This window comes from Hyperolius riggenbachi, chromosome 3, assembly GCF_040937935.1.
Source record: "Hyperolius riggenbachi isolate aHypRig1 chromosome 3, aHypRig1.pri, whole genome shotgun sequence".
Taxonomy (NCBI): Eukaryota; Metazoa; Chordata; class Amphibia; order Anura; family Hyperoliidae; genus Hyperolius; species Hyperolius riggenbachi.
This window is the reverse complement of record NC_090648.1, coordinates 175211691-175236447: the sequence shown is the minus strand read 5'-3', so window position 1 is coordinate 175236447 and position 24757 is coordinate 175211691. Positions and strand designations below refer to the sequence as shown.

The 24757-nt window shown below is 41.9% G+C and overlaps 1 protein-coding gene across 2 annotated transcripts in view; it reads right to left on the bottom strand.

Annotated features, from left to right (window-relative positions):
* Positions 1-24757, bottom strand: part of CRTC3 (CREB regulated transcription coactivator 3) — a 193276-nt gene that overhangs the window by 43187 nt on the left and 125332 nt on the right. The window contains exons 5-8 of one of the 2 annotated variants that reach the window (XM_068275320.1): positions 21532-21594; positions 16960-17072; positions 9638-9676; positions 6118-6203 (exon numbers count right to left, since the gene is read on the bottom strand). In XM_068275320.1, the coding sequence (XP_068131421.1) occupies positions 6118-6203; positions 9638-9676; positions 16960-17072; positions 21532-21594 (301 nt within the window). The remainder of the gene's footprint in view (positions 1-6117; positions 6204-9637; positions 9677-16959; positions 17073-21531; positions 21595-24757) is intronic. The other variant, XM_068275322.1, reaches the window with a different exon arrangement.

Sequence of the window (24757 nt, the reverse complement as noted above, 5' to 3'; positions counted from 1 at the left end):
AATCCCCTTGTTTAGTTACTTGAGAAAAGGGAGTATCCAGTTTTGGGCATTTATCCCAAAGAATCGTATCATTAGCTGCAAACGGAAACCTCCTTTTAACAGCTTTTGACACTAATATTTTCTCGGGTTCATTCCATTCTTTCACAATTGATTAAGTAATCGATTTGTGCAACGGAAACACTAGGCCTTCCTTCTCTTCCATACCCTTGTACAATTGATCATGTAGTGACAATGTGGAAGCTACCTCTTTATTTAACTCTAAAGTATCATTAATTGCTGCAATTAGTGTCTCAGTATCTTCAATGCGGAACTTAAACCTTGAAGATATGTCAGACTCTAGTTCCCTGGAATCAGATTCCTCTGAACTATTCTGACCTTCTATCTGATCCTGCCCGTCTTTCTCTGGCAAAGTAGGTATAGAAACCTCTTTTGCAGTAGATGTACCAGCCGCTGTCAGGGAGGATATAAATGAGGCCAGAGATGCATTGATTTCTTCTCTGAAAGCCTGCAAAGTGTCCTGAATAGAGGAACTAGGCTGTTCGCCTAACACCTTTTCCATACATAATTGACAACGTTTTTGCATATGGCAAAGGGATCTTAATGTTACAAACAGGGCATCTTTTGTATGTAGGAGGCTTAGGTCTGTCTGAAGACTCTCCTGTTTTTGCCTGCAATATAAACACAAACATATTCTATGCACAGAAAGAACATGCTGTTTAAAAAGTAACATTATAACATCTGCTTTTATCCAAACCTCGTATCTTGCATACAGTAAAAAGCATAAGGTGCCACAGAAAGAGATGAACCCATCTATCTCACCTTCTGGGCGGCTGAGGCGCTGTCCGTCTTGTCTGTTGTTGACATGTTTATGTGCAACACAAAACACAGTCTCCTCTGCAGCCGCCATTACAGCCCGCGCTTCTCCCTTATCCAACCCGCCTATGACGTCTACGGTGGGCGGGGAGCAAGGATCATGGAGACGATCGGCATAAAGAGCGTACTCCAGCATACCCGCCGGAAGTTACGCAAAGCGGAAGAGGGATGCGACCTCGAGGTCGCATGAACACCGCCACAGTACCACGCTCAGCTTGCCACTCACATTTTTATCCCCGCCACCTCCGCCAAACGACAGACCAGGAGACCTCGCGCCTTCCACACTTGCCTCCCAACCATCTGGGAAAGAAAGGTAGGTTACCCGCATAGATTCCAGCATGGGGTAAACGGCCAGACTGCCTCGGTTTCACAGTCTCAGCCACCATTAAGGAATTTAACCTGCAGCCCAGCACACAGATCCAACTCCCTGGGGAGATGCTGACCTGCCTGGACGCAGGAACAAACAGCACTGAGGGTGGACTGACCATGTGATTGTTTTATAGGGGAAGTGCTGCTTGTTCCTGCGTTGGGTGGAACTGCGTCTCACCTTGCCCTGAAGGATTGTGGGAAAAAGAGTGCATAATGTGAAACATCAATCCTCCAACAACACATATGTATGCTAAAGGGTCTAAAAAAAGATACATTTAGCAATAGTGCCCCTTTAATGTGTGAGTCAGTCAGCAAAGAAAGTGTTGTAATGTAATCTCACAGCAGCAGCTGTTATTTGACCTTCAAAAAGTGCCTGAAAGTTTTCCGAAGGCAGAAATGGTAAATATGGCATTTTCAGTATAAACAGTTTATACCAGTACTTGCCTAATTTTTTGGGAAGAAAAATATTTTACTACACATTCCCTTCAAGTAGCTTTAGCATTGTATAGTTTATTGAGAGTATGTATTTATTCAGCAATAATTTATACTCGATTTTAATATCTCACAATTTGCACCTATGAAATAATATTACGCAGTGCTACAAAAGTAAGCAATGACAAATAATGCAGGGAACACATATAAAAACGGAAACCGTAATTAAAATCCCCTGAGACGTAAATTATACTTTTTCTGCTGAATGACTTCCACTTGCACTAGATCTCCTCCTCCCCCCCTTTACAACTTCTGTTACAACTGCCTTAGCAGCATCATTCTTGGTGTTACACCAGGACACAACTATACATGAATTCGGTTTGTCAGGATTACATTTTGGGACTTTTTTTGCCATTTGTCTAATTGTTGTCAAAATATATTTATGTAAATTATAGAGCATTTTTGTTAACGGCATTTAATAGAGCAAACCAAGTGCATCTCTACTGAATGAATAAGGGGGCTCTTGGATTTGTCTCTCATACAACTTGGTGAACCACCTCAGCACATCTAGTTTTCAGGCATTGCAACTCCTGAGGGACAGTTGTCACTTGAACATCTTTGGGTGAATTCAATGTTCTATTATTTTACTGGCAACTGCTTTGCTAGGCATTTGACAGGTCTCCAGACTCGGAAAGAAGAGGCCAACAAAGCTGCTCCTTTTGTGATAATCAAAAAGATTTAGTATACCAAATTCATATTCCATAAATCTATTTAAATACTGATATATGTGACCCGCTTCATGTTGCAAATAAATAACTGATCACAAATGGCGGTTCTGTAAGAGTTCACCAATTAGTACAAAAAATATTTAGAGTAAAGTGCAAAAAATGTCAGAAAACATGCAAAGAATTAATACATCCTCAAAAAAGTGCTAATAAATGTATGTGGAAAGCAATCCTAAAGTAATCAGCATTCAAAGATCCTCAAAATGGTCAGGAGTTACCGTATGTACTCGAGTATAAGCCAAGTTTTTGGGACCAGAAAGGTGTCTCAAAAGTGGGGGTCTCAGCATATACTCGAGGCACTGAGTGTGCCCCCTCCCCGCCATATGCAGATTGCTGTGAGCCAACCCCATCCCCCCCCCAATCCCCTGTCAGAGTAGTATGCGCTATTTGTAGATCAGTGTGCCTGTGTAATAGCGTTCTGTTGTATTTGTGCATCAGTGCCCCACCACCAGAGTGGTATGTGCTATTTATTGATCAGTGCCCTCCCGCCTCCTAGCAAATGCACAGTGGTGCACAGCGGAAAGAGTTTACTCACTGATTCACGCTGCTACGATTCACCCTTCTTCTCGTCTGTCGCAGTCTTATTTCTATGACGTCATCTAGCGGCGCCTCTTATTATGGGTGCCACTGGTCATGGAGATGAGATGCGATAGACAAGCCATAGATGGAGGCTTTCAGCGTGAATCAGTGAGTGAGTGAACTCTCCCCGCTGTGAGACACTCTGCATATGCAAGGGGGTACTGGAGAGTACTGATCATCAAATAACACATACCACTCTGACAGGAGAACACTGATGCACAAATAACACAACGATATGGCACAGGACACTGATTTCTACAAACAACGCATACCGTTCCAGCAGGGGACATGTGCACTGCTCTGCATATGGGCATATGCACAATGAAACCTCCCATATACTGAATATGAGCACTGCAGACCGTTCATTACCAAGCGAAGGTTCTTACTGTCACCTGCTCATAATGAACAGAGCATGAAGGTATGTTATATCCCACACTTACTTAACCAGTTTATATCCCGCATACAGTATAATCAAGTCATTGCAAGTGGCTCCTGAAAGCCACATGACGCGATTATAAGTTGCTGTCATTTAATGAGCACAGCGGGCGTGCTAGCACGCTCCTGGGCTCATTAACCCCCTCCCCCTAACTACACTACTCTGGCATCCCTTCCCGGGTCTCCGATCCCCCCACCCGATCTTCTGTAATACCCCCCCTCCCCCTCCATGCTGCGATCGGGCAGCATGGAGGATTACAATGTAACAATCTTTACCTGACCTTGTTCCTGCGCCGATCGCGATCCTCTCCCTGTAGTCCCGCTGTCAGCCTCACTATGCTGAGTGAATCGGGTCCCGGCTTGATGACGTCATCAAGCCGGGACCCGATCCGGTCAGCATAGTGAGGCTGCCAGCGGTACTGCAGGGAGGAGATCGTGATCGCCGGTGGAACAAGGTCAGGTAAATATTGTTACATTGTAATCCTCCATGCTGCCCGATCGCAGCATGGAGGAGGAGGAGGGGGGTATTACAGAGGATCGGCAATATCTTAAAGGGCTAACACCTGGCTATCCATGGGGGGGGGGGGGGATACAAATTAAAAGGGGCACAGCTGGCTATAAATGGGGGAGGCATAAAAGGCATGCACCTGGCTATGAATGGGGGGAGGGGGGTAATAAAAAAACACATCTGGCTAACTATGGGGGGGGGGGGGGAGGGAGATAAACAGGCACGTCTGGTTTACTGAAGTGGGGGGGTACAGAGGCACATCAGGGGCTGGGGAAGGGTAATGGGGCACATCTGGCCAAGTATGGGGGAGGGGGTATAAAGGAGCACATCTTGCTAACTAGGGAGCGGGGGGATTAAAAAGTGCCACAACAATTAAAGAAAAATCCAAAGCCGCAAAATGGAAAAAAAATGTATCTTTATTTCCAATAATATATTGTCGCCATACATTGTACTAGGATCATACTTTAAACCCTGTAATAACCAGGACAAACAGGCAAATCAAATGTGTAGGTTTAATCTACAGTACCAATTATTATTTTCAAATTATAGTGGCTGAAAACTGAGAAATAATTCCTTTTTCATTTTTCCCCCTTATTACCATTAAAATCTATACAAAATTAAATCATTCTAAGCAAAATGTACCACTCAAAAAAAAGCCTAATTGGTGGCGAAAAAAACAAGGTATAGATCATTTATGTGTAATAAGTAGTGATAAAGTTATTGGCTAATGAATGGGAGGAGTGTGAAATGTAGAAAATTGTTCTGGTTTTTTAGGGGGAAAACCCCAGGGATGAGAAGTGGTTAAAGGATGGTACTTCTGTATGCTTCCCTCTATGCACTCAAAACTGAATGTGAAAGTGCTTATGTGACTCGTGCAAGTGTCACATTCATGTGCATATGTCTGTTAGATGGCTGGGCATATGTATACTGCATGTACTATACACAGCATCTAGGAGTAAAGGGGGAGGGGGGGAGGAAGTATGGTGATATTGTGTGGATACTACTCCTCTTTTTAATGTGGCAAAGGATGTACATGACTAGACTCCAGCCTACTTACATAAGGGAAGATTTCAGGGTGGGCCAGTAATATATGGCGGGGAGGGGGGCCATCACCACTCAGCTCTGCTCTCTTTTAGTGGTAATGCAGATTTCCTTTTTTGCAGTGTGAACATGGGGCAGCAGAGGGGCTAAGAATGGTAGAGATTTGGCACTCCTGATTCTGTTCTATTAACACAAATGTGGATATTTCATATACCGTAAGTTGTATAAATGTGTATGCAATATTCACACTTGCACCAAATTACCCTATATGCCGGACCTCCCTTGTGACCACTGAGAATCTTTGAACACTGACCGAATATTCATGGTATAAGCGTAGTATGCCGTGTAGTATAATTTACTGGCTAAGCTATGTACATATTTTTCTTCATTAAGATATACAGAAAAGAAAATTTGCTGTGTGCTGTAATCCTGAGACTACCTACAAATAGTAATGAGCTGGCTGCAGTGGATAAAGCAGGATGCACATCATAACCAAGCAAGCATATTGTATGTTGGGCAGACCTGTCTCCACTTTGGTGAAGGAAGTAGTTTATCTAAGCAAGGAGGCTTGATGCTTAAAGGGAACCTGAAGCGAGGAAAATTATTTAAAATAAACACGACGTAGCTGCAAATTAATATTACATACTTACCTCACCGTCAGTTCAGCTCAGAGGCTCACCATTTTCTTCTTACAGTGATCCCTTCCAGTTCTGACAATATTTTGTCAGAACTGAAATATACCAGTTGCTGTCAGTTATATATCAGCAGCTGTCAGTTACAACTGAATGTGCAAGGTAATGTCCATGTTTCCCTATGGCTCAAGTGGGTGATATGAAAGTTTAACAGTGTGCTGACCAGAAAGCTGTTAGGCGGTAATGGCCATTTTTAAAATGGAGGACGGAGAATTCCACTGATCACAGTGGACAAATGGGACGCAGGAGAGGAGAAAGATTGAGGAGTAGACCACACAGGAGGCAAGTATGACCTGTGTATGGTTATTTTTACTTTTTATTTTCAGTTCAGGTTCTCTTTAACTATAAAGCCTAAATAGTGACAGAGAAGGTTTAGCGGATCACAGACATTAGAATACCATACCTTTTTGGCTTCCCATAGCTGTTTGGGCAGTGGCTTTGAAACATTTAGTAGGCTCTCTTCTGTCAAAGCATTGGGATAGGAAAAAACTATGATGGGGAAGAGAGAAAAATAAGAGGTTTTCAAGCAAACGCTACCACAATGTGCATAAACAAAATATACTATTTCCCAAAACAAATTTCATTCATAATAGGTTCAGAATTCCAATTAATGTGTTCTGGAGAGCTAGGATTGTTTATGGTTATAATTTATAGTGGTAACCGTAAGCAGAATCCGCTCACATAATTTGTGCTGTGTTTTCAGACATTGTAAGCTTGGCATTAGCTAATCAAGGACAACTGAAGGGTAATAGAGGAATTTTACAGAACTAGATCTAAACAACTGTTTCATCCAAGTCCCAGCTACAAGACAATCGTTAGTTTCTCCTACTCATAGAATGAGCAGAATTGCTACACGGCTGTAGTCACATTAAATATTTGGTGTGACATTTTATGTTACAAAATAATTTTCTTTACAACATATATCAAATTGGGTGATAGGTAGGTAAAGTATTATGGTGAATTTGTAAAACAAGAACTGAACCTGAAAATATACAGCAGCATACCATACTATATGGTATTATATTATGAAACCTAATGGAAAAAAATAGCTTGGTCTTTTGCACTCTATGATATAGACAGTGAAGATTCCTGCAAAATGATGAACATGTGAATGCGAGTATGAATGTGGTGAGGAATGAGTATCTCCATCAGAGCCAGCAACACGTTACAGAGATGAACTGATTCCACCAATAAGGAAGAATCATGTACAGTATGGGAATATGAACAGGCTGTGAAGAAATTGTATTATCCTTCCTTGTCACATCTAAGAGCCCTTCACACTGGCTGCATTCCATTATGTATTTGCAAAGGCTTGCAATTATCTAAAAGCAAGTACAGGAGATACAATTGGACTTGTGGTATTGCATTCATGCTGAATGCATTTACGATTTTCAAAAAAGGCAATTGTAGTTCTGCTGCATTTTTCCTGCATTTCGATTGAGCCCAACATAGTGAAAAATCGCAAAACATGAAGTGCAAAATGCGTTTGCGATTGCGGTTTACGATTTTTGGTGTAAAAGAGCCTCAAGTTTGATTGGCCTTGCCTGATTATTAATAAATATTTGGAATGCCATATGTGAGTACCATAAGAGGCCAAGATATTTATGCTCCTTTGATCCTCTTGCAGTCCATGACAGCAATTCATGACATCAATGGTATGGAATGAAGAAGCTAAACATTACTTTACCAGATGATGGAAAAATGAACTAGCATCAGACCATACCAGTGGCAGGTTTTTCCACCAGATATAAAGAAAAAGCAATAAGGTATAGGTAAGTACCTTAAAATCTAGCTGACAATTCCTGAGCTTGTTTGACCAGGTTTTTTAAAGCGGACCTAAAACTAAGAACTTCCTCTCTTCTCTAAAAGATATGCAATAGCATAATAACCTTTAAAGAAAAACTTTTTTGTTACAGCTGATACAAATCCTGCAATAAATCTGCAGTGTGTCTACTTCCTTCTGCACACATATTGTTATTCTGTTTTTACCAATCAGCTTCTCAGCTGTGGCAGTCAGCTGACACAGGAGAGACATCAAATTACAACTTGTGATTAGTCACAGATGAGGGGGAATAAGGGCTGGTGCACACCAGAGCGGTTCTGGAGTGGTTTTTTAAAACGCTTGCAGGGGGTAAACCACTTGGCTAATGAAAGTGAATGGGATGGTGCACACCAGAGCAGTTTGTTTTTTCCACAAACGCAAACTCAGGGGCTGCAGCATTTTTTTAGATTTCTGAGGCCTCAATGTTAAAGTATAGGAAAGTGGAAAACAGCTCTGAAAAACACGAGATCAGAGCGGTTTTCCAGACTTTTTTTTGTAACAGAAGCGGTTCTGTAACAGCTTTACTGTAACAATATTTGTAATCTACTACACAAAAACGCTCCAAAAACCGCTAGGCATGTTTAGAAAACGTCTCTAAGGGCCCGTTCACACCTGCAATCGCAGAACGCCGGTGATTACCGCCGGCGTTTTGCGGGAGTGATTTTCCCGCGATCAGCGCGGAAAAATCACTGGACACTGCGGCAGTTTTGGAGCGATCACGCTAATCACGATCGCTAATCGCGGAACGCTCGTCGCCGGCAAACCGCTGCATGCAGCGCGGTTGCAGTTATCGCTACCCGCAACCGTGGCAGTGAGAACACTGCCACTCGCTACATTGTGTAGCGGTTCTTGCAGAACCGCTAGCGGTTTGCCGTGAGCGGGAATCGCACGATTCCCGCTCAGGTGTGAATGGGCTCTAAACATGCCTAGAATCGCTCTGAAATCTGCTTCAATAACCTCTAGCGTTTTGCGGATCTGCTAGAGGTTTTTGGTGTGCACTGGGCCTTAAGACAGGCTAAACACTCTGAATATATACAGGGCGCATTTCTCTACGTTTTCCTTCTATCCTGTGCAAGAGTTCAGGTCCACTTTATGCTCTACAAAATTATACATTGTTAAAGGAACCCGAGGTAAGACAGACATATGTGGCAGCTGCCATATACCTTTTAGAGAATACCAGGTGCCTGGCAGTCCTGCAGATCTTTCCGGCATTGGTAGTATTTGAATCACACACCTGAAACAAACATGTGGCTAATCCAGTCAGAAACATCTGACCCGCATGCTTGTTCGGAGACTATGGCTAAAAGTATTAGTGGCGCAGTAGCCTGGCAATGTGCATTGTTTAAAAGGAAATAAATGTCAGCCTCCGTGTGTCTCTCACTTCAAGTTACCTTTAAAGGACAACTGTAGTGAGAAGACTATGGAGGCTGCCATATTTATTTCCTTTTAAACAATTCAAGCTGCCTCACAGCCCTGCCGATCAATTTGGCTGCAGTAGTGTCTCAATCACACCAGAAACAATCAAGCAGCTAATCTTGTCAGATCTGGGCAGCACGGTGGCGTAGTGGTTAGCTCTCTCGCCTTGCAGCGCTGGGTCCCTGGTTTGAATCCCAGCCAGGGCACTATCTGCAAAGAGTTTGTATGTTCTCTCCGTGTCTGCGTGGGTTTCCTCCGGGCACTCCGGTTTCCTCCCACATTCCAAAAACATACAGATAAGTTAATTGGCTCCCCCTAAAAATTGGCCCTAGACTACACTACATAATATAGACATATGGCAATGGTAGGGATTAGATTGTGAGCTCCTTTGAGGGACAGTTAGTGACAAGACAATATATATATATATATACACTGTACAGCGCTGCGTAATATGTCGGCGCTATATAAATACTAAAATAATAATAATAATAATAATAACCTGACAATCATGTCAGAAACACCTGATCTGCTGCATGCTTGTTCAGGGTCTATGGCTAAAGTATTAGAGGCAGAGGATCAGCAGGACAGCCAGGCAACTGGTATTGCTTAATAGGAAATCAATATGGTTGCCTCCATATCCCTCTTGCTTCAGTTGTCCTTTAGAGAAGTGTGGATTCATCCTTACCATCTATAAAGCTGTCCATTTCCCCGTCCTGTAAACTTGCTGGAAGAAAAAAAAAAATAGAAAGAGGGAGACGATTATTACAACCCTTAGAAGCTTCTTTTGGTGCTATTATTAATTACACAGATATGTATTGAAAACACATTTCTACAATTCTTGGCAGCGCTTTTATAGCTTCCTGTCCCCAACCAGTGGTCATCAGACACATTCACAAATCCCATTTAAATATCAAGCACACTGTAGTTTCAATATTTGTTTGAGTCTATAGGACCTGGGGAAGGCATGTAGAATTATGCAGAATTACACAGTGGTTTTTCAGAATAATGAACACAGCGCCAAAGCCACTCCCCAACAGCTGGCACCAGCTGAAATCCTGACCTAAAAGTGGTGTCTGATGCAAAGTCAATCACCTGCAGTAACCAAAACCCAACCTCATGCTAATGCTTAGAAAATGCCCCAAAAACAACCACATTTGACTGTCAGGGCCAGAAAGAATAAGCAGTAGCTACAATGAATCCTTTCGATCCAGTGCACAACTGACAAATACAAGTAATGAGTAAGTAATAAGAATAAATAAGTACCAAAAAAACAATGTAATAGCAGTGCACAATTGACTGTTTGCAACAATCCAGTCCAAAGTGGCATACAAATGGCTATAGTGTCTGTGCAAGAAGAAAGGGACATATAACAGGGAATTGTAGAAAGTGAACAATCTAAGGTCCAAAGGAATGGCAGAAACCTAGGAAGGATCATGGATGAATACCGCCTCATTAGAGGCACATTGTACACTTCCTAAAATGTTCTATTGTCCATCCCTTTTTCCTCCATTGCATGATTAACCATTTGGATGGCCACTTTAAAGGTTCATCTAGATAGCGCACTTCTACATAGTCCAGCTATCACAGCATGTAATTCACCCAGACCCATGTGGTAGATATTGTGACACCAGGATTGCCTCACCCACAAGATGGGGCACTCACCCTTTGTAAACAACCCTCTGCAAGATGAGTCCACAGCTCTTCTGGGGTATTATGAGGCCAGCCCTCCTGCCTATTCATGATGTGTCCCTCTAAGGTCCACTGCACATAGATCGTCATAGCGACAGCACCTCAAAGATAAAAAAGTTGTGTTTTTACTTCAAGCATGTGAGTGTGCATTTTTAATATAAATAGCCGTTACGGTTTAACAATATAGTGGGAACAACTTTTTATCTTTGAAGTGATATGTCTATGAAGACCTGTGCAGTGGACCTTCAAAAGGAGACATCATAATTGGCAGGGAGCAACCTCATAATACACTAAAAGCTCTGTAGACCCATTTTGCAGGTTATTTACAAAGGGTGAGTGCCCAGTCCTGTGGTTGAGATAGTGGCGGCCACGCTTTGAGGGGATCCTGGTGTCAATATCTACCACATGGTTCCGTGTGGATTACAAGCTATGATAGCTGGATCACTTGTAGTTAGAACTATATAGAATTGTGCGCTCTAGATGAACTTTTATATGGACTGGTGATTTATTTTAGAAGTGCACAACCTACTTTTCACCCTTGTTGGAAGTGTCAGTGCAATGTTTATCTTTGTGCATGCCACGTTAGCAAGATTGTTGCAAGCAGTCAATTGTGCACTGACATTTCATTGCTTTGGCACCTCTTTATTCTCATTACTTGTATTTACATTATTGTCAAATGTACACTGAATTGACAGGATTTGCGTATCAAAATTCAAATGGTTAATCATGCAATGGAGGAAAGGGATGGACAATAGAACATTTTAGGAAGTGTACAATGTGCCTCTAATGAGGCGGTATTCATCCATGATACATATCAGGTCCTAGACGCGGCAGCGGGTGTAATCAGGCTTGGGGGTGAGTTTTGCTCGGTAGTCTGTCTCCTTCCTAGGTTTCTGCCATTCCTTTGGACCTTAGATTGTGCACTTTCTACAATTCCCCGTTATATGTCCCTTTCTTCTTTTGCACAGACACTATAGCCATTTGTATGCCACTTTGGACTGGATTGTTGCAATCATTCAATTGTGCACTGCCATTACATTGTTCTTTTGGTACTTATTTATTTTTATTACTTACTCATTACTTGTATTTGTTATTCTTCACATACATGCTATCACTTGGAAAAAATAATTTACTAACACAGTGTGATATACCACTGCTATGCTGATGACACCCAGCTACTGTAGATTTTTCAATGAAACTTGATGTGACAGGCCCCATTCCAAACAACACATGCTTAGATGAGCTTCAGGAGCGGATTAATGACAACTGGCTTAGGGCTAGTTTCCACTGGGCGCTGCATCAGTTTCCAAATCCCGTTTCACAGCCAAAATTACTATAGCCGTGCCACACATATTGATCGGAGATATGCCTATGCACTCTGGGTCCTACAGGGAAAAAAAGCGCTTTATAAAAGGTCTTGTTATTAAATGATCAATGCACTAAAGGGAGTGGGAGTAGGTAGCTCCCACTCCCTTTATGCTCTTACCCCTACTGGGTAGAGTGTCAATGGTAGCTAGCTTGTAGTATCTATTGGATCTCTTTATTTTCCGGAGAGCAACTGCCTGAAATTGTGGATATATGGATTGCCCTATTTGTCTGACATACTATATAGGCTTCCTGGTGCGTTTCCTCTCTGGAAGGCAAGTGTGACCTCCAGAACGCCTACATATTAATGCACTAGGTTTTGCTGTAAATATATGAAAGTATCTGACTGGCCTGCTCCTCTAGTTTTACTTCCTGTTTAGAGGAGAGCAATAGTACTGGTGAAAAAGCTTTTCACACTCCTCCCCATCCCATCATTACCCACACATGGAGTAGTCAGAGAGGAATTGGGAGGAGTCAGCAGCCAGTCTCTTCCTGTGAGTACACACCACACCACTCTTCAACCACCTTCCCTCTAATGATAGGATAACAGAGGCGCCAATAGGATAAAAAACACTAAAAGAACTTAAAAACCCATCTTGGTAATAGAGGAGGCAGTGGTGGACTCACCCCCTCCAAGCAGAACACACGACTGTGGATTTTCAGTCAAAACAATTTTATTGGATACTCCAAATAAAGTGCAACGCGTTTCACGGGATACAAACCCGCTTCATCAGGCAATAACAGATAGGAGTAAACAGCATCTGCCAGTATCATCAACACTGAGCGCCTCTGGTTTTTAAGTTCTTTTAGTGTTTTTTATCCTATTGGCGCCTCTGTTATCCTATCATCTACATCAAGTCCACCCTTGGTGGAGGGTTGTACCCTTCCTTCTTTAACTACAGAGAGCGACTTTTTAATCCTGAGTGGGGTCAGGACAATCTCCCCACCTGCTTTGACAGTGGTTGCCTACTTGGTAACCCTGGTTTGTGAGTATTAAATTAATATTATTACTCTATCAATTATACCTTACCAGTACATACTACACTATATTGGGCTCTTGGTGTTCTCTCTTTTTCTTTACCTTCCCTCTAATAACAGAGAACAGCAGAGAGATGGCCGGGAGATCAGATCTCAAGCTGGGAACTCCCTCTTTGTTGTCAGCTCCATGCTTGCTGGAGGGATCTCAGGGACACATGACTGACTTTTCCAAAAAGAATTTCTGTTGAACAGCTGTTTGCAGTTATCGCTTAACTGTGCGAGTCTGGCTCTAAAGGTCTAAACAATTATTGCATGAAGATCACCCCAATGTCAATAGTAAATCTGGTCTACATTACCAGACTTGCAGAGCTTGTTGCAGTGCCTTTAAGCCTTGTGCACACAAACTGCTGTAAGTGTTGGACCCCTCTCCTCCTCTGCACTCCCAGATTGACTATTTCTTATTGTGTGCGCTCTCCCACAGCCATGCTTTTTTCACTGGCTGGACCTAATTAGCCTTATCAATGGAGCAGTAGAGGTCGATTAGCATGTGTTTCACTGTGCCCTCTCACCGATCCCCATTTTCTCAAGTACCCCTCTGGTTCATCAGTGATCATTTTTACTTCATTCTGCCGGCATTTTGCTGGCCATAGTGGTGCTCTAGCAAGAGGAGAGCAGTCTGTACTTTAGCAACTTAATTAAAATTTCTACACACAATCGAGCATACAAGACCTCTGCCAACAGGGAGACTGATGGGAAAGAAAAAAGTTACAGTACCGACTCAACCTCTGCTAGAGCTCTACTAGAGATGAACAAAATAACTGGAGATAATCAGATGTGTACAAGTACACTGCAGGTAACTGCAAAACCTTCTTGTAAATGTGAGACATTTCAATCAGGTTTTGTTATAAGAGAAGAAGGTAGACATATTCTCAGCAAATGTTCATGCATTTCGTCAAATAAACATGTTAAAAGCAATGTTCGTTATCGTATACATTTGCAGATAAGCAGAAGTTTTTATCCTCCGAAACATGGGTAAAAAGTGGAGGGTTTGTTTAACCGTGCATGCTACAATGTACCTGGTGCTCCCCCTATACATAGATATTGGATGTGTATTCTTAGCTGTAGTTACCACTCCTGGCTTCAGCAGCAGCCCTGATATATCTCCTGCAGCTTGTGAACTTGCTGTCGTGACCACAGCTATAGCAGTGAGCTCCAAAGCTGCAGTAGAAAAGAGGACTACCGCCGGAGGCAAGAAAGGCAACTATGGGTACGCTTCCAATGTGCACTCTGCATGGGGTGGGCGCACACCTCCAATGCATGCTCTACATGGCCTGCTGTGCTGAGTCATTAAGAGGGTTGGGCATTTCCACTGGACACCCACTTGCCAGTTTTATAAGTGATGTGTGGGAGGAGGTTGACAATGACATAGCTGGGCATTTATATGCAGGTATATATATTTTGTGTATATTATTTGTATTCTTGGCAGGTTTGTGGATATTAGGTCGCAAAGAAGAAGCAGCAAGGTCAGCTGGGAAGGGGAGAGAGATGAAAGAGAGAGAGCACAAGAAAAACAAAACAAAACAGAGAGAGAGGGCATGAGACAGTGTGTCAGAGCCATGAGTGGAGGAAACCGTTATGCTGGGTGTATAAGAGGTGATATTTTACATTGTTCAGTCCAGAAAAGTTAATCAACATCAACAGCAGACAGTAAAGGTGCCCACTAATGATTTACATTATTATGATTTACGTTGCTCTCCAGTTATAACTGGAAGGACAACTGATATTCAAAGTAAACGATCAAGCAAAAAGTCCAGGTTAGCACACCATTTCAAGATTCAGAATGCTTCAATTTATTGCTTCATAAGCACATGAACATGACAATTGTTTTGGGGCCACAGCGGGTCCCCTTCTTCAGATAGTGCAAACAAAACGCTTTGTTTGCACTATCTGAAGAAGGGGACCCGCTGTAGCCCCAAAACAATTGTCATGTTCATGTGCTTATGAAGCAATAAATTGAAGCATTCTGAATCTTGAAATGGTGTGCTAACCTGGTATTTTTGCTTGATCGTTGAATCTTTGGATGCTTGGGCACAGCACCCACACCTTGGGTAAGGTGTGCCACCTCTGCAACACAACTGTACTACTGATATTCAAAGTAATGTCCATGTTTTCCTATGGCTCAGTTCGCACTCTACGCGTTTTAACTGAAAGCTTTTTCACAATGCACTGCTGTGGAAATTAAAAATGCATCAGATTTTCAGCGTCCAGTGTAAAAGAGGCCTTAATGTGGAGAGAGTTTGTTTAAACTGAAAATTCAGTACCATCAGGCATTAGAAATCTAGAAATTACACATTTAATGATAGTGGTCCTTTCAGTGAAACAAGGAATGCAGTTTGTTGCTCTCGGCAGCAGCTCCACATCTCCATCCACAACGATTTTCCCTTTAAGTGGAGCTCGATCAAAGAAAATGAGTAATGCTTCAGTCTGATACAGAGTGTTCCCCTTGAGGACTAGCTTTTAAAGTTACAGCCAGATGACCTGTCACATGTCAAGTTTGTCTCTTGATAGATACTACGCTTTGACGTAAGGGGCTGCATTGCCTCCAGTGTGTTCTAACGTGTGTTCAGAACGTTCCTGAACTGGTACAGTATTGAAAAATAAAGCAATTAACCTTCTACAAATCTATGGGAGAAAAATTATACCATTATAAATATACCATTTTCCTGTAAGAAAGTCACTCGATCTGGTCATGCATCCAGACAAGATATTAGGCTGGTGCTTGTCACTGCAGGGTCTAGTCTCCAACAGTCAGGTCTGGGAGGGGGCCTAGCAACACACCAAAGCATCCCCAGTCTTCACCAATAGCAAGACGGGTTTTTTACTTCCACTATTCTCTCCCACCCATTCTATCCATCAGCATGGGACGCATTTTAAATTGATGTGATGCAATAGAATGGTGTAAATTGTACTGCTGGGTTTACACTGAATCAGTTGCTGTCCGCTACAAAAAATGGTCAACTGCTAAAAAGGAACCATAGGAAAACATAGAAAATACCTTCTCAACAGTTGTAGATTACGTTATAGCAGAAAATGATTCCGTGTGAACCCAGCCTAAGGTGTTGTGGAAAGGAACACCGCTGTCTCTAGCATTACACAAAGACCCCGGACTTGGTGACCGACAAGGAGGCTCTGTTTTCTCCAGACTTTTTTTTTTTATTCTATAGCTCCTTCATTGCACAAAAACTTTGCTAGTTAAACCAGCAGGTGGCATTCTGAACAAATATCGCATTTTCATTTGTGAATTAAAGAAAAAAATATTTGTACAAAGTCTAATAAATGATGTACATTTTGCATGCACTTGCTCTGCAAAGCTACAAGATTGTAGTCTGTGACATTTCTAAACAATACGCATGCGACACTGGTACGCGTACAAATTTTCTGTGCCTTTTTGTCCGCATGACGTAGCGCACTTTTATTGGCCGCTACATGCGTGCATCATTTAGTACGTGTGCATCGCAGATGAATTTCCGCATTGGATGTGACTGGAAAACAGCGATGGCCACCAACACTGGAAACTATTATGAGCTGAAAGGAAGAGTGGAGATACATACGGTAAGGCCCCCCCATGCACAATGCAAATCCGATTTACGATTCCAATTTTCAATGCATGCTATGAAGACAAAAAGAAAAGCGCAGCATGCAGCACAAAAGCTGCAAATCGGAATCACATTTAAAATAGAGTCAAAATCGCAAATTGGAATCGCATGTAGTGTGCAAGAGGCCCGACACCTTTTTCCTGAGTGTTCCACAAATGTCTGAATGTTACAGCTGTAGCCCCATGAACTGCAAGTGTGTTCTTGCCAGTTCACACGCACAGCACTGACAGCGGGCCTTTCAGTTAAAGAAGGACTTCACAAAGCATTCACTTCAAGCAATGTCACACGACAGGAAAGGCAAGCGAGAGTGTAATCTTACTGTTACGCTGTGGAGGTCTAGGAGCTCGTGACATATGCTGATTTCCACCCATAAATGGGTCTTGGATTTTGGTGCTGGAAGCACTCGTGTGAAGTGCAGAATCGGAGTTTGTCCTGGCAAAGAAAACAGTATGTTCATTTACAAAGGGAAGGAATGACATGAGGCAAACAGCATAGCAACGATAGGTGAAAAAGGACAAACAGGGACAGAAAACAGATAAAAGAAAAACTTCTCATAAATGGCATTAATCATGTAAATAGTTATAACACAAAAAGAGTAAGCCTAAACTAAGTCAAAAAAGGAAGACCGCTTTGAATGATCTAATATAACATTTTCTTTTCAAATGTCAGAACATTGTGCCTCTTAAGATGAACATATAAACCTTGCAAGAACACAAAAAAAACATTTTTATACCATTTATTAAGAAGGGTGTAAACAAAAATTGATTCATTCGCAGAGGCAGGTTCAACCAATAAGACCTTGTTAGGTTGTCTTCCAATACTGATGTAAGCAATGTGAATTTGGTTTACAAAACGACTTAAAACCATTTCACTGCCTTGTTTCGTAAGACTTGCTGTGTTGCAGTATATAGCGTGTGACCTATTAAGACACCGGCTGCTGTTTTAATATTCATACTTGAGCTTTGAAAAGGGATAAACCTCTTGCAGTGTAACACACAACTGCCCTCCTAGCTGAATGGGATCAGCTCTGTGGCATTGGTCGCAGCAGAAAAACTTGCACTGCATATTGTGAATGAAGCTTTATGCTTTCTCGCTCTTGGATTTATAACATCAACCTGCCCAATTAGCAGGTGTTCGCTAAATAATACGTATTCCTGGTTATAGAGGGAAAAAAAAATCCACACATGTCCAAACCAATGCACTGCAATATTAAAACCAATAAGGTGTTTTTAGCGCAAAGACATCTGTCATGTTAACGGCTACCTATAGAACACAACACAAGTTTTAGGCTACCATGGTGAGTCGGGAAGCTGAATTTTGACGCGCAATAGTGGCGCTCGGCTAAATTTGGCACGGCTGCTTGGCTATGTAACAAGTTGGGGCACATTTTAGCAGAACTCCTATAGCACAAACATCAACCGGGGGTTGAGTGTTAGGAGACGGTAGAGAAAGGTTAGTGTTCGTATCTTAAAAAAAAGAAGAAAAAAAAACAAACAAAACAAACACCTCAATATATTCTCAAAGTGACCCAGGTGGAGAGTACATGCATCGTTCTGATATCACCCAGTTTTTGGATGCAGTTTGAGATGCAGAATAATCATTAAATCGGTATAGTAGAAGTACCGGTATTAGTTAAGCACACGCTATTTTCAAAGACAGCGTGTTGGGTGCTGATTGCTTGAAGTCGGATTACCTCCCTGAGACCCGGCTGCATAAATGGTCAAAGACCAATACCCTGCCATGCACTCATCAATGCTTTCTGTCTTTGAAGCCCTTATGCCTGTATTAAAAAAAGTGAGCCGGCCAAATCTATAATGCGGTAATTCTGAAAGTACGGTATATGCGTAACCTCTATATATGCATGTGGAGTCTGGTAATTGCAGAAATACTGTTTTGTGTAAAATTGCAGCACTTCTACTGATCATAAACACAAATCATTTACAGTAGGTAAATCTGATCAGGCATATCTGCTCATACCGGTATTACCAACATAATACACACAAAATTACTTAAAAAAATTATTTTACTTGTTCACGCTAACTGCACACTTCTCACTAACCACACAGCGTGCAGGATTGCATATACCAGAGTGCTGCTGACCTTTTCTACAACTAGCAACACAAATGAATTATATTTACTATGGCAAAGCCTCCCTCTCCTTATATTTCAGTTATGGGAGGATGTTGATCGGCTGAATCACCCAATAGTTTGCTAGGATTGTCAGGAACATAAACAAAGATCCTGAACTGGAGCTGCTAGAATGGACTCCTAATACTCCAGACTTTCATTCATACGTCTGCATATACCAGAATGTAAAACACCAAATGATAGACATTGATAACTCACTAGAAGGGCAATGGTTAGTTAGTACAACAGCGGAACACACTGGTATATCAAGTTTCTGATTGTATACAACGTCACATCTTTCCCAGTTCCCTTTTGGTTTTACTGTGGCTGGTAAGAAAATGCAAGAGGGAGGCTGGTTGCTAGGATAGGGATAGAGACAGTACTATAGTGAGACTAATCATACGTGCCCCAGACACAATGACATCTCACTCCAGTGACTAAGGAAGCCAGTGACTGACCAAACCACTCTGCATCTACAAGTAATTGAAACAATATATTCCATCTCATGTCTGGACATTGCCAAATTCCATGTCTGTGAACTATTTTACCTGCACACAGTACCACAGTTCATATAGATCAAAGCATAGAGTCAGCACAAGCAGCTCTGAGTCGTTCACTTTTTGTCCTGCAGTTGAGCAACAAGCATGTACAAAGGTCTGGATCAGGACATTTGTGCGCAGGGATCGGTAGGCGTCTAATAGATGCCTGGGTTATTGGTAATTGGGTGCTCAACCTACCGCTTGTGGATCGAGGCAAATCGGCTACCACCTGAAACAAACAAACAAAAAAATGTAGCAGATTGGCTACAACTAGTGGTAACTTGGAAACCGGGGATAGTGCTAGGAATTATAGGAAGGTTAGTTTTAGGCATTTGAAGGGGGGTTAGTGTTGGGCATTAGGAGGGGAGGGTTCAGGTGAACGGGTGGCGAATAGTGCATAGTAAAATATCAGTAGTGTAAATTACCAATATTTTTACAAATGTCATGCAGCCGGCCGCAACAAAAACGCTCACAGGTCCACCCTCAGCCTGCTGACTGGAGGGTACGGCTCTGCAGCCAAATAAGTCATTCTGCTCACATTTTTATACTTACAACAGTGTATAAAGAAGCAAAATAACTGGTTGATGTCACTTTTTGAATCTGTGTATGCAGCTATGGAAGGATTCTTTGATATAGGGCATTGGATATGGATGTCAATTCAAAGCCTCAATGCATTGGGTGCTTGTCAGCAGGATGTGGACAATTAGCACAATCCGTGTAGATACAGAAGAACTCATCCATCAGCATCACGTATGCAAAAACTGATTAATACTAAGTGCCAAAACCTGGCACCAATGTAGAGAATTTAACCCCACTTTCAATTAGCCCTGAATTCAACTGGATGCTTCCAATAAATCCTCCCCGAGGTTCCTCCCAGTGGTGGTGACTAGCAAATCAGGACCGCGCTTGTGTGAATTCTGAACCACATATGTACAGAAAAAGGAAAAGCACGCCCACAAGAGTTTTTTTTTTTTTTAGTACCGTGCTTGTGCAGTTTGGAACATGCTCATGAGGGCAGAGATTAAGGTGCTAGGACGCCTGTGCCTATAGGCTCTTGGGTAAATCCATCCCAGAGTTATTGAGTTATTGCACTTATTCAGTTTACCGTATCTTGCTTGTGATATGCTTAGTAGCAGAAATGCTATGCTCAGCATTCTTTCAAACAACACTCACTCTGTAATTCTGAAGGAAATACACTTTTTTACACCTTCTGTTGGGTTAAGGCTGATGCTACTTTAGGTTTATAAACATGCATTATTGTTGTGGGGAATGGATGCATACAGTGGTATTGTTCAGCTACAGCCAAGCGATGGCACATGGCAGGGGAAGAGGGACAGCGGTACAGAGCATGATGTAGGGGGCTTCCAGCAGGTGTAAGAAGGATAACAATATGCTTGATTACTGCTATCACTCAAAGATCCAGCAAGACAGCTTTTCAAGCGATCTTGGGGACACCTGCGCACACGCACCAGATTCTTGGCCAAGTTCTGCTTAGCATGTGTACAAGACTTTATTGGATCCTCAAAGATTACCCTTTTGTTATAGAAATTGTAATGCAAACAATCTTTTCTTCAAGCTTGTGTAAAAAGGAGAATCAGACGGCTGACAAGACAGCATTTAAAATTGTGGCAGCTGTTAACTTGTAGAATTTTTAAAAAAAAGATAATTGCAAAATGTAACCTGTGCAATCCAAAGGAGGAAAAAAAAAATCTGATACTCACCTTGGTAGATGGAAGCATGTGAATCCACCTGAGGCTTCCAACAGCCTCCTCCAGACCACCAATCCAGCGCTGGACCCACTGGGACTTTGCTGAGTCCGAGTGGCTCTGTGGTGCTAGGCAGGCATCCTGCAGATTGCAGCAGTGCCTATTCACAGACGGAAGTGTAGTCACGCTCATGTTTGACAAAACCCTTGTCAACCTGGCTCTGGGGGTCCCAGCGCTGAATCGGTGGAGGCAACAGGGATGGGGGAACCCTCTGGAGGAAGCAGATTTTTCCCTCTACTGAGGCAGATACGCATTTGGGGGACTTTTTTCCCCCATCAAAAATCAAAATTAGAGCAAACCTGAAGCATACAGAAAAGCTAATAATTTTTATTACTCTGATGTGCAAATCATACTAATAATTTCTGTTAAGCAATGCATCAACAGAAAAAGGAAAAAACAAAAATGAAAAAAAGAAGTACAAAGGACAAAAAATGGACGGCTAAAAAGAATATGGTTCACCTGTTCAGGGCTGACAATAGTCTAAATCCTGGCCGTTTCTCTTCACTCCAGGGAGGCTGCTGCCTTCAGAGACAGAAGTTAGGAGGGGGAGAAGAAACAATGTTTGATATCAGTTAAAATCCCATTAAAAATTGTGTACATCACGACTGCATGTAGTTAGTGCTCTGGTGAAAGGAACAGCACTATATAGAAGAGTTAATGTGCAGAAGGTAGAAAAGAAGAAGATAGAATGGAACCACGGTGAGATGGAATGTTGCTATTCCATCCTAAAAACAAAGGATTCTGGGTGAGAGCAGAAGTCAGATTCCAAAGCGCTACATTGCCAGCTTCCCTAGGGGTGAGGAAAAGGCAGGAGAGAGGTAAGCACGTTTTATATTCAAATTAGTGTCAGCGGAAGAAACGGAAGCCTATAATTAAAGATAGGAGGTGTAGGCAAAATAGTCATTAAAGTCCTTTTTAAGTGATCATTAGCTTTAGAAAGGATTGTACTGTTATTAAAAAGCAGAACGATTTAAGATTCCACAAGAATTAAGGCAACATTTCTTTCATTGGAATAGTGCATTCTGTACAGGCAAATAGATCAGCACTTGAATGGCAGCACAGTTAATCACCTTAAGTAAAAGCCAGGCAAGTTTTTACTGCACAAACACGTCATTTTGTTTTTTCCTAAAAGAAGTTCCTGGCATTCTGTTATAGGGCCGCTTGTGCGGAGAGGCGGTCTTAAATGTCATCTTCTGTGCAACAAAAAGCGTAGTCACCACTTGCACAAGAGGCCTGGCAGAGGTCTGATGGGCCAGACATGCAGAGGCTGTGCTGCTATCAGCTTCACACCGCTTTCTCTGCTATGAAGATTTCATTTTTTTTTCTTTATTTCTGAAAGTTCTTTGGCAGAGAAGCAGTTGCCAGTGGGAACCAGTGACACCAGGGATGCAGAGCGTGGGACACAGAAACCAGCTGCACTTTTAACCTCTCTCACTGGAAATTATTTTATTGAGCTCATTCACATGCCAGATATGCTGGCTTTTACCAAGCGAAGTGAGGTCAGGCTATAGATCACTCATGCTTCAGCTCAGTCTCCACATACAAAAAGGATAAAACCTTTATCATCAAATACATATACAGAGTAACAATGCATACCGCATGAAAAATTCTATACTAAATTATTTCGAAACAAGAGATGCTTCTCTTGGGAGATAAAAAAAAAAAAAAAACACAACAAAACTTAGAAATGTTCCTTCACAATCCATTCCTGGTCAGGAATACTATGTCCTCATAAGTGGCTGAGGTACTACAAGCGCCAGCATATTTGATTAGTTTCTGCAGAACAGGTAGAAGTGGACTAACATGGATAGCCAGATGTTGGAGACTGAGAAGTCCTACAGTGATTGATCAATGCTGTCCGGCATACCATGCTATGGGCCCTTTTACAATGAAAATCACGATCGCCATTGCAAATGCACTCTATCACTTTTCTTCATTTAAAGCAAGTGCAGTTTTTGCCACAATTTTCACCAGCTATTGAAGAAGCTAATAGAGAAAAATTGCAAGTGCACAAACAAATGCAGAATGCAGCGCTTTCCCAAATGGAAAAAAAAATCTATTCTCGTAAACTGTGATACTCGATTTGCACTAGGGTTGTTATGGAAGTGTTACAGTATGCGTTACAGTAGCAAAGCTCACTGTACTACGGTTTCGCTTATGGTGTTACTTGGGGTACAGTGCTGACAGTATTAACCGTAATATTGCCGTGTGGTGTCTCCGCACGGCAATTAAGAGAAAAAAAATGGGCTGCTCACACTAGGAGCAGTGGTTTTCAACCTTTCATGTTAAAAACAGCTTGTGAATCATTATTATTATTATTATGCACTTTCTGCAGCACTTTACAGAGTACTTATTCATGTCAACTGTCCCAGAGAAGAACCCTATGGTCCCCACCATAGTATAAGGACAATTTAGGGGCAACCAATTGACTTACCAGTATGTTCATAAAAAATGGAAGGGTATACTATTATTTTGAAACTAATCTCTCCCACCTCACCCTCAAAAATGTACCCAAATGCACCCTTACACTCACCTACAAGAGCACTCGCCTTTGGTGAATATGTGACCACACTCTTCCAGCAGTCAGCCACATTCCTCCTGCTTCCATGCCGCCCCCTTCCATAGTTTATACCTCTCAAATACCATGTTTACCCACCACTATCATATCTCTTATCCAGCCCCTGAGCATTCTTTTAATGCAAGCTTCTAATGGGCACACAGTTATGCTGGGAATACACAGTACATTTTTTGAAGCTCGATTATCCCGCCCAATCGATTCGGCACCCGATTCTCTTATCTTCCATTTGTTTTTCTTATCTTTTCCCATTGTTCCCTATGCAAAATCGATGCGCGGAAACGATCGGACATGTCGGAAATTATCTAGCGAGACATCTAAATGGCTCAAAATCTAACAGTGTATTCCCAGCATTACAGCCCAAGTGGGAATGAGACACCATTCTCTCTGGGTTTATTACACTAGATTATAGTGCAGTCATCAGCCACACAGCCTATAAAAGAAAAGCCTGCTGTGATCATGGTAACCGTGAGTAAAGGCAGCATCTACTGAAAGGACAGAGTTCTAGATTACTTTACATTTTCACATCTTTGCTACATAACCGTGGAATATGTAATCAGAAGAAGCAAGGTACCGTAAAAATAGTACTTAGTAGTTTTCAGAATGCAAAAATTCAGGGAACTAATGGAAATAAGCCTAAAAGGGGACTAGCTTACATTATGACATTTTTATGAAGTGCATGGTATCCTTTTTAACAACATCCTTTACTTTTTCAAGCCTCCTGGCACACACATTGGCTTCAATTCACGAATCTTTATCAAACACTTTATTGAACGTTTGATAAATTTACCTCAGGAGTAAAATCTGATTTTGAATCCACTAAGGTGTTCTAGATTTACTGAATGTTTTTTCGATACAACATTCGATAAATCTATAACACCTTAGTGAATTCAAAATTAGATTTTACTCATGAGGTAAATTATAAAACGTTCAATAAAACTTAGTGAATTGAGGCCATAGTGTAGAAATACTTTTTCTGACTTACCAATATTGTGATATTTACAGTGGTGTGAAAAACTATTTGCCCCCTTCCTGATTTCTCATTCTTTTGCATGTTTGTAGGATGTAGGAGGAAACTGGAGTGCATGGAGGAAACCCACGCAGACACGG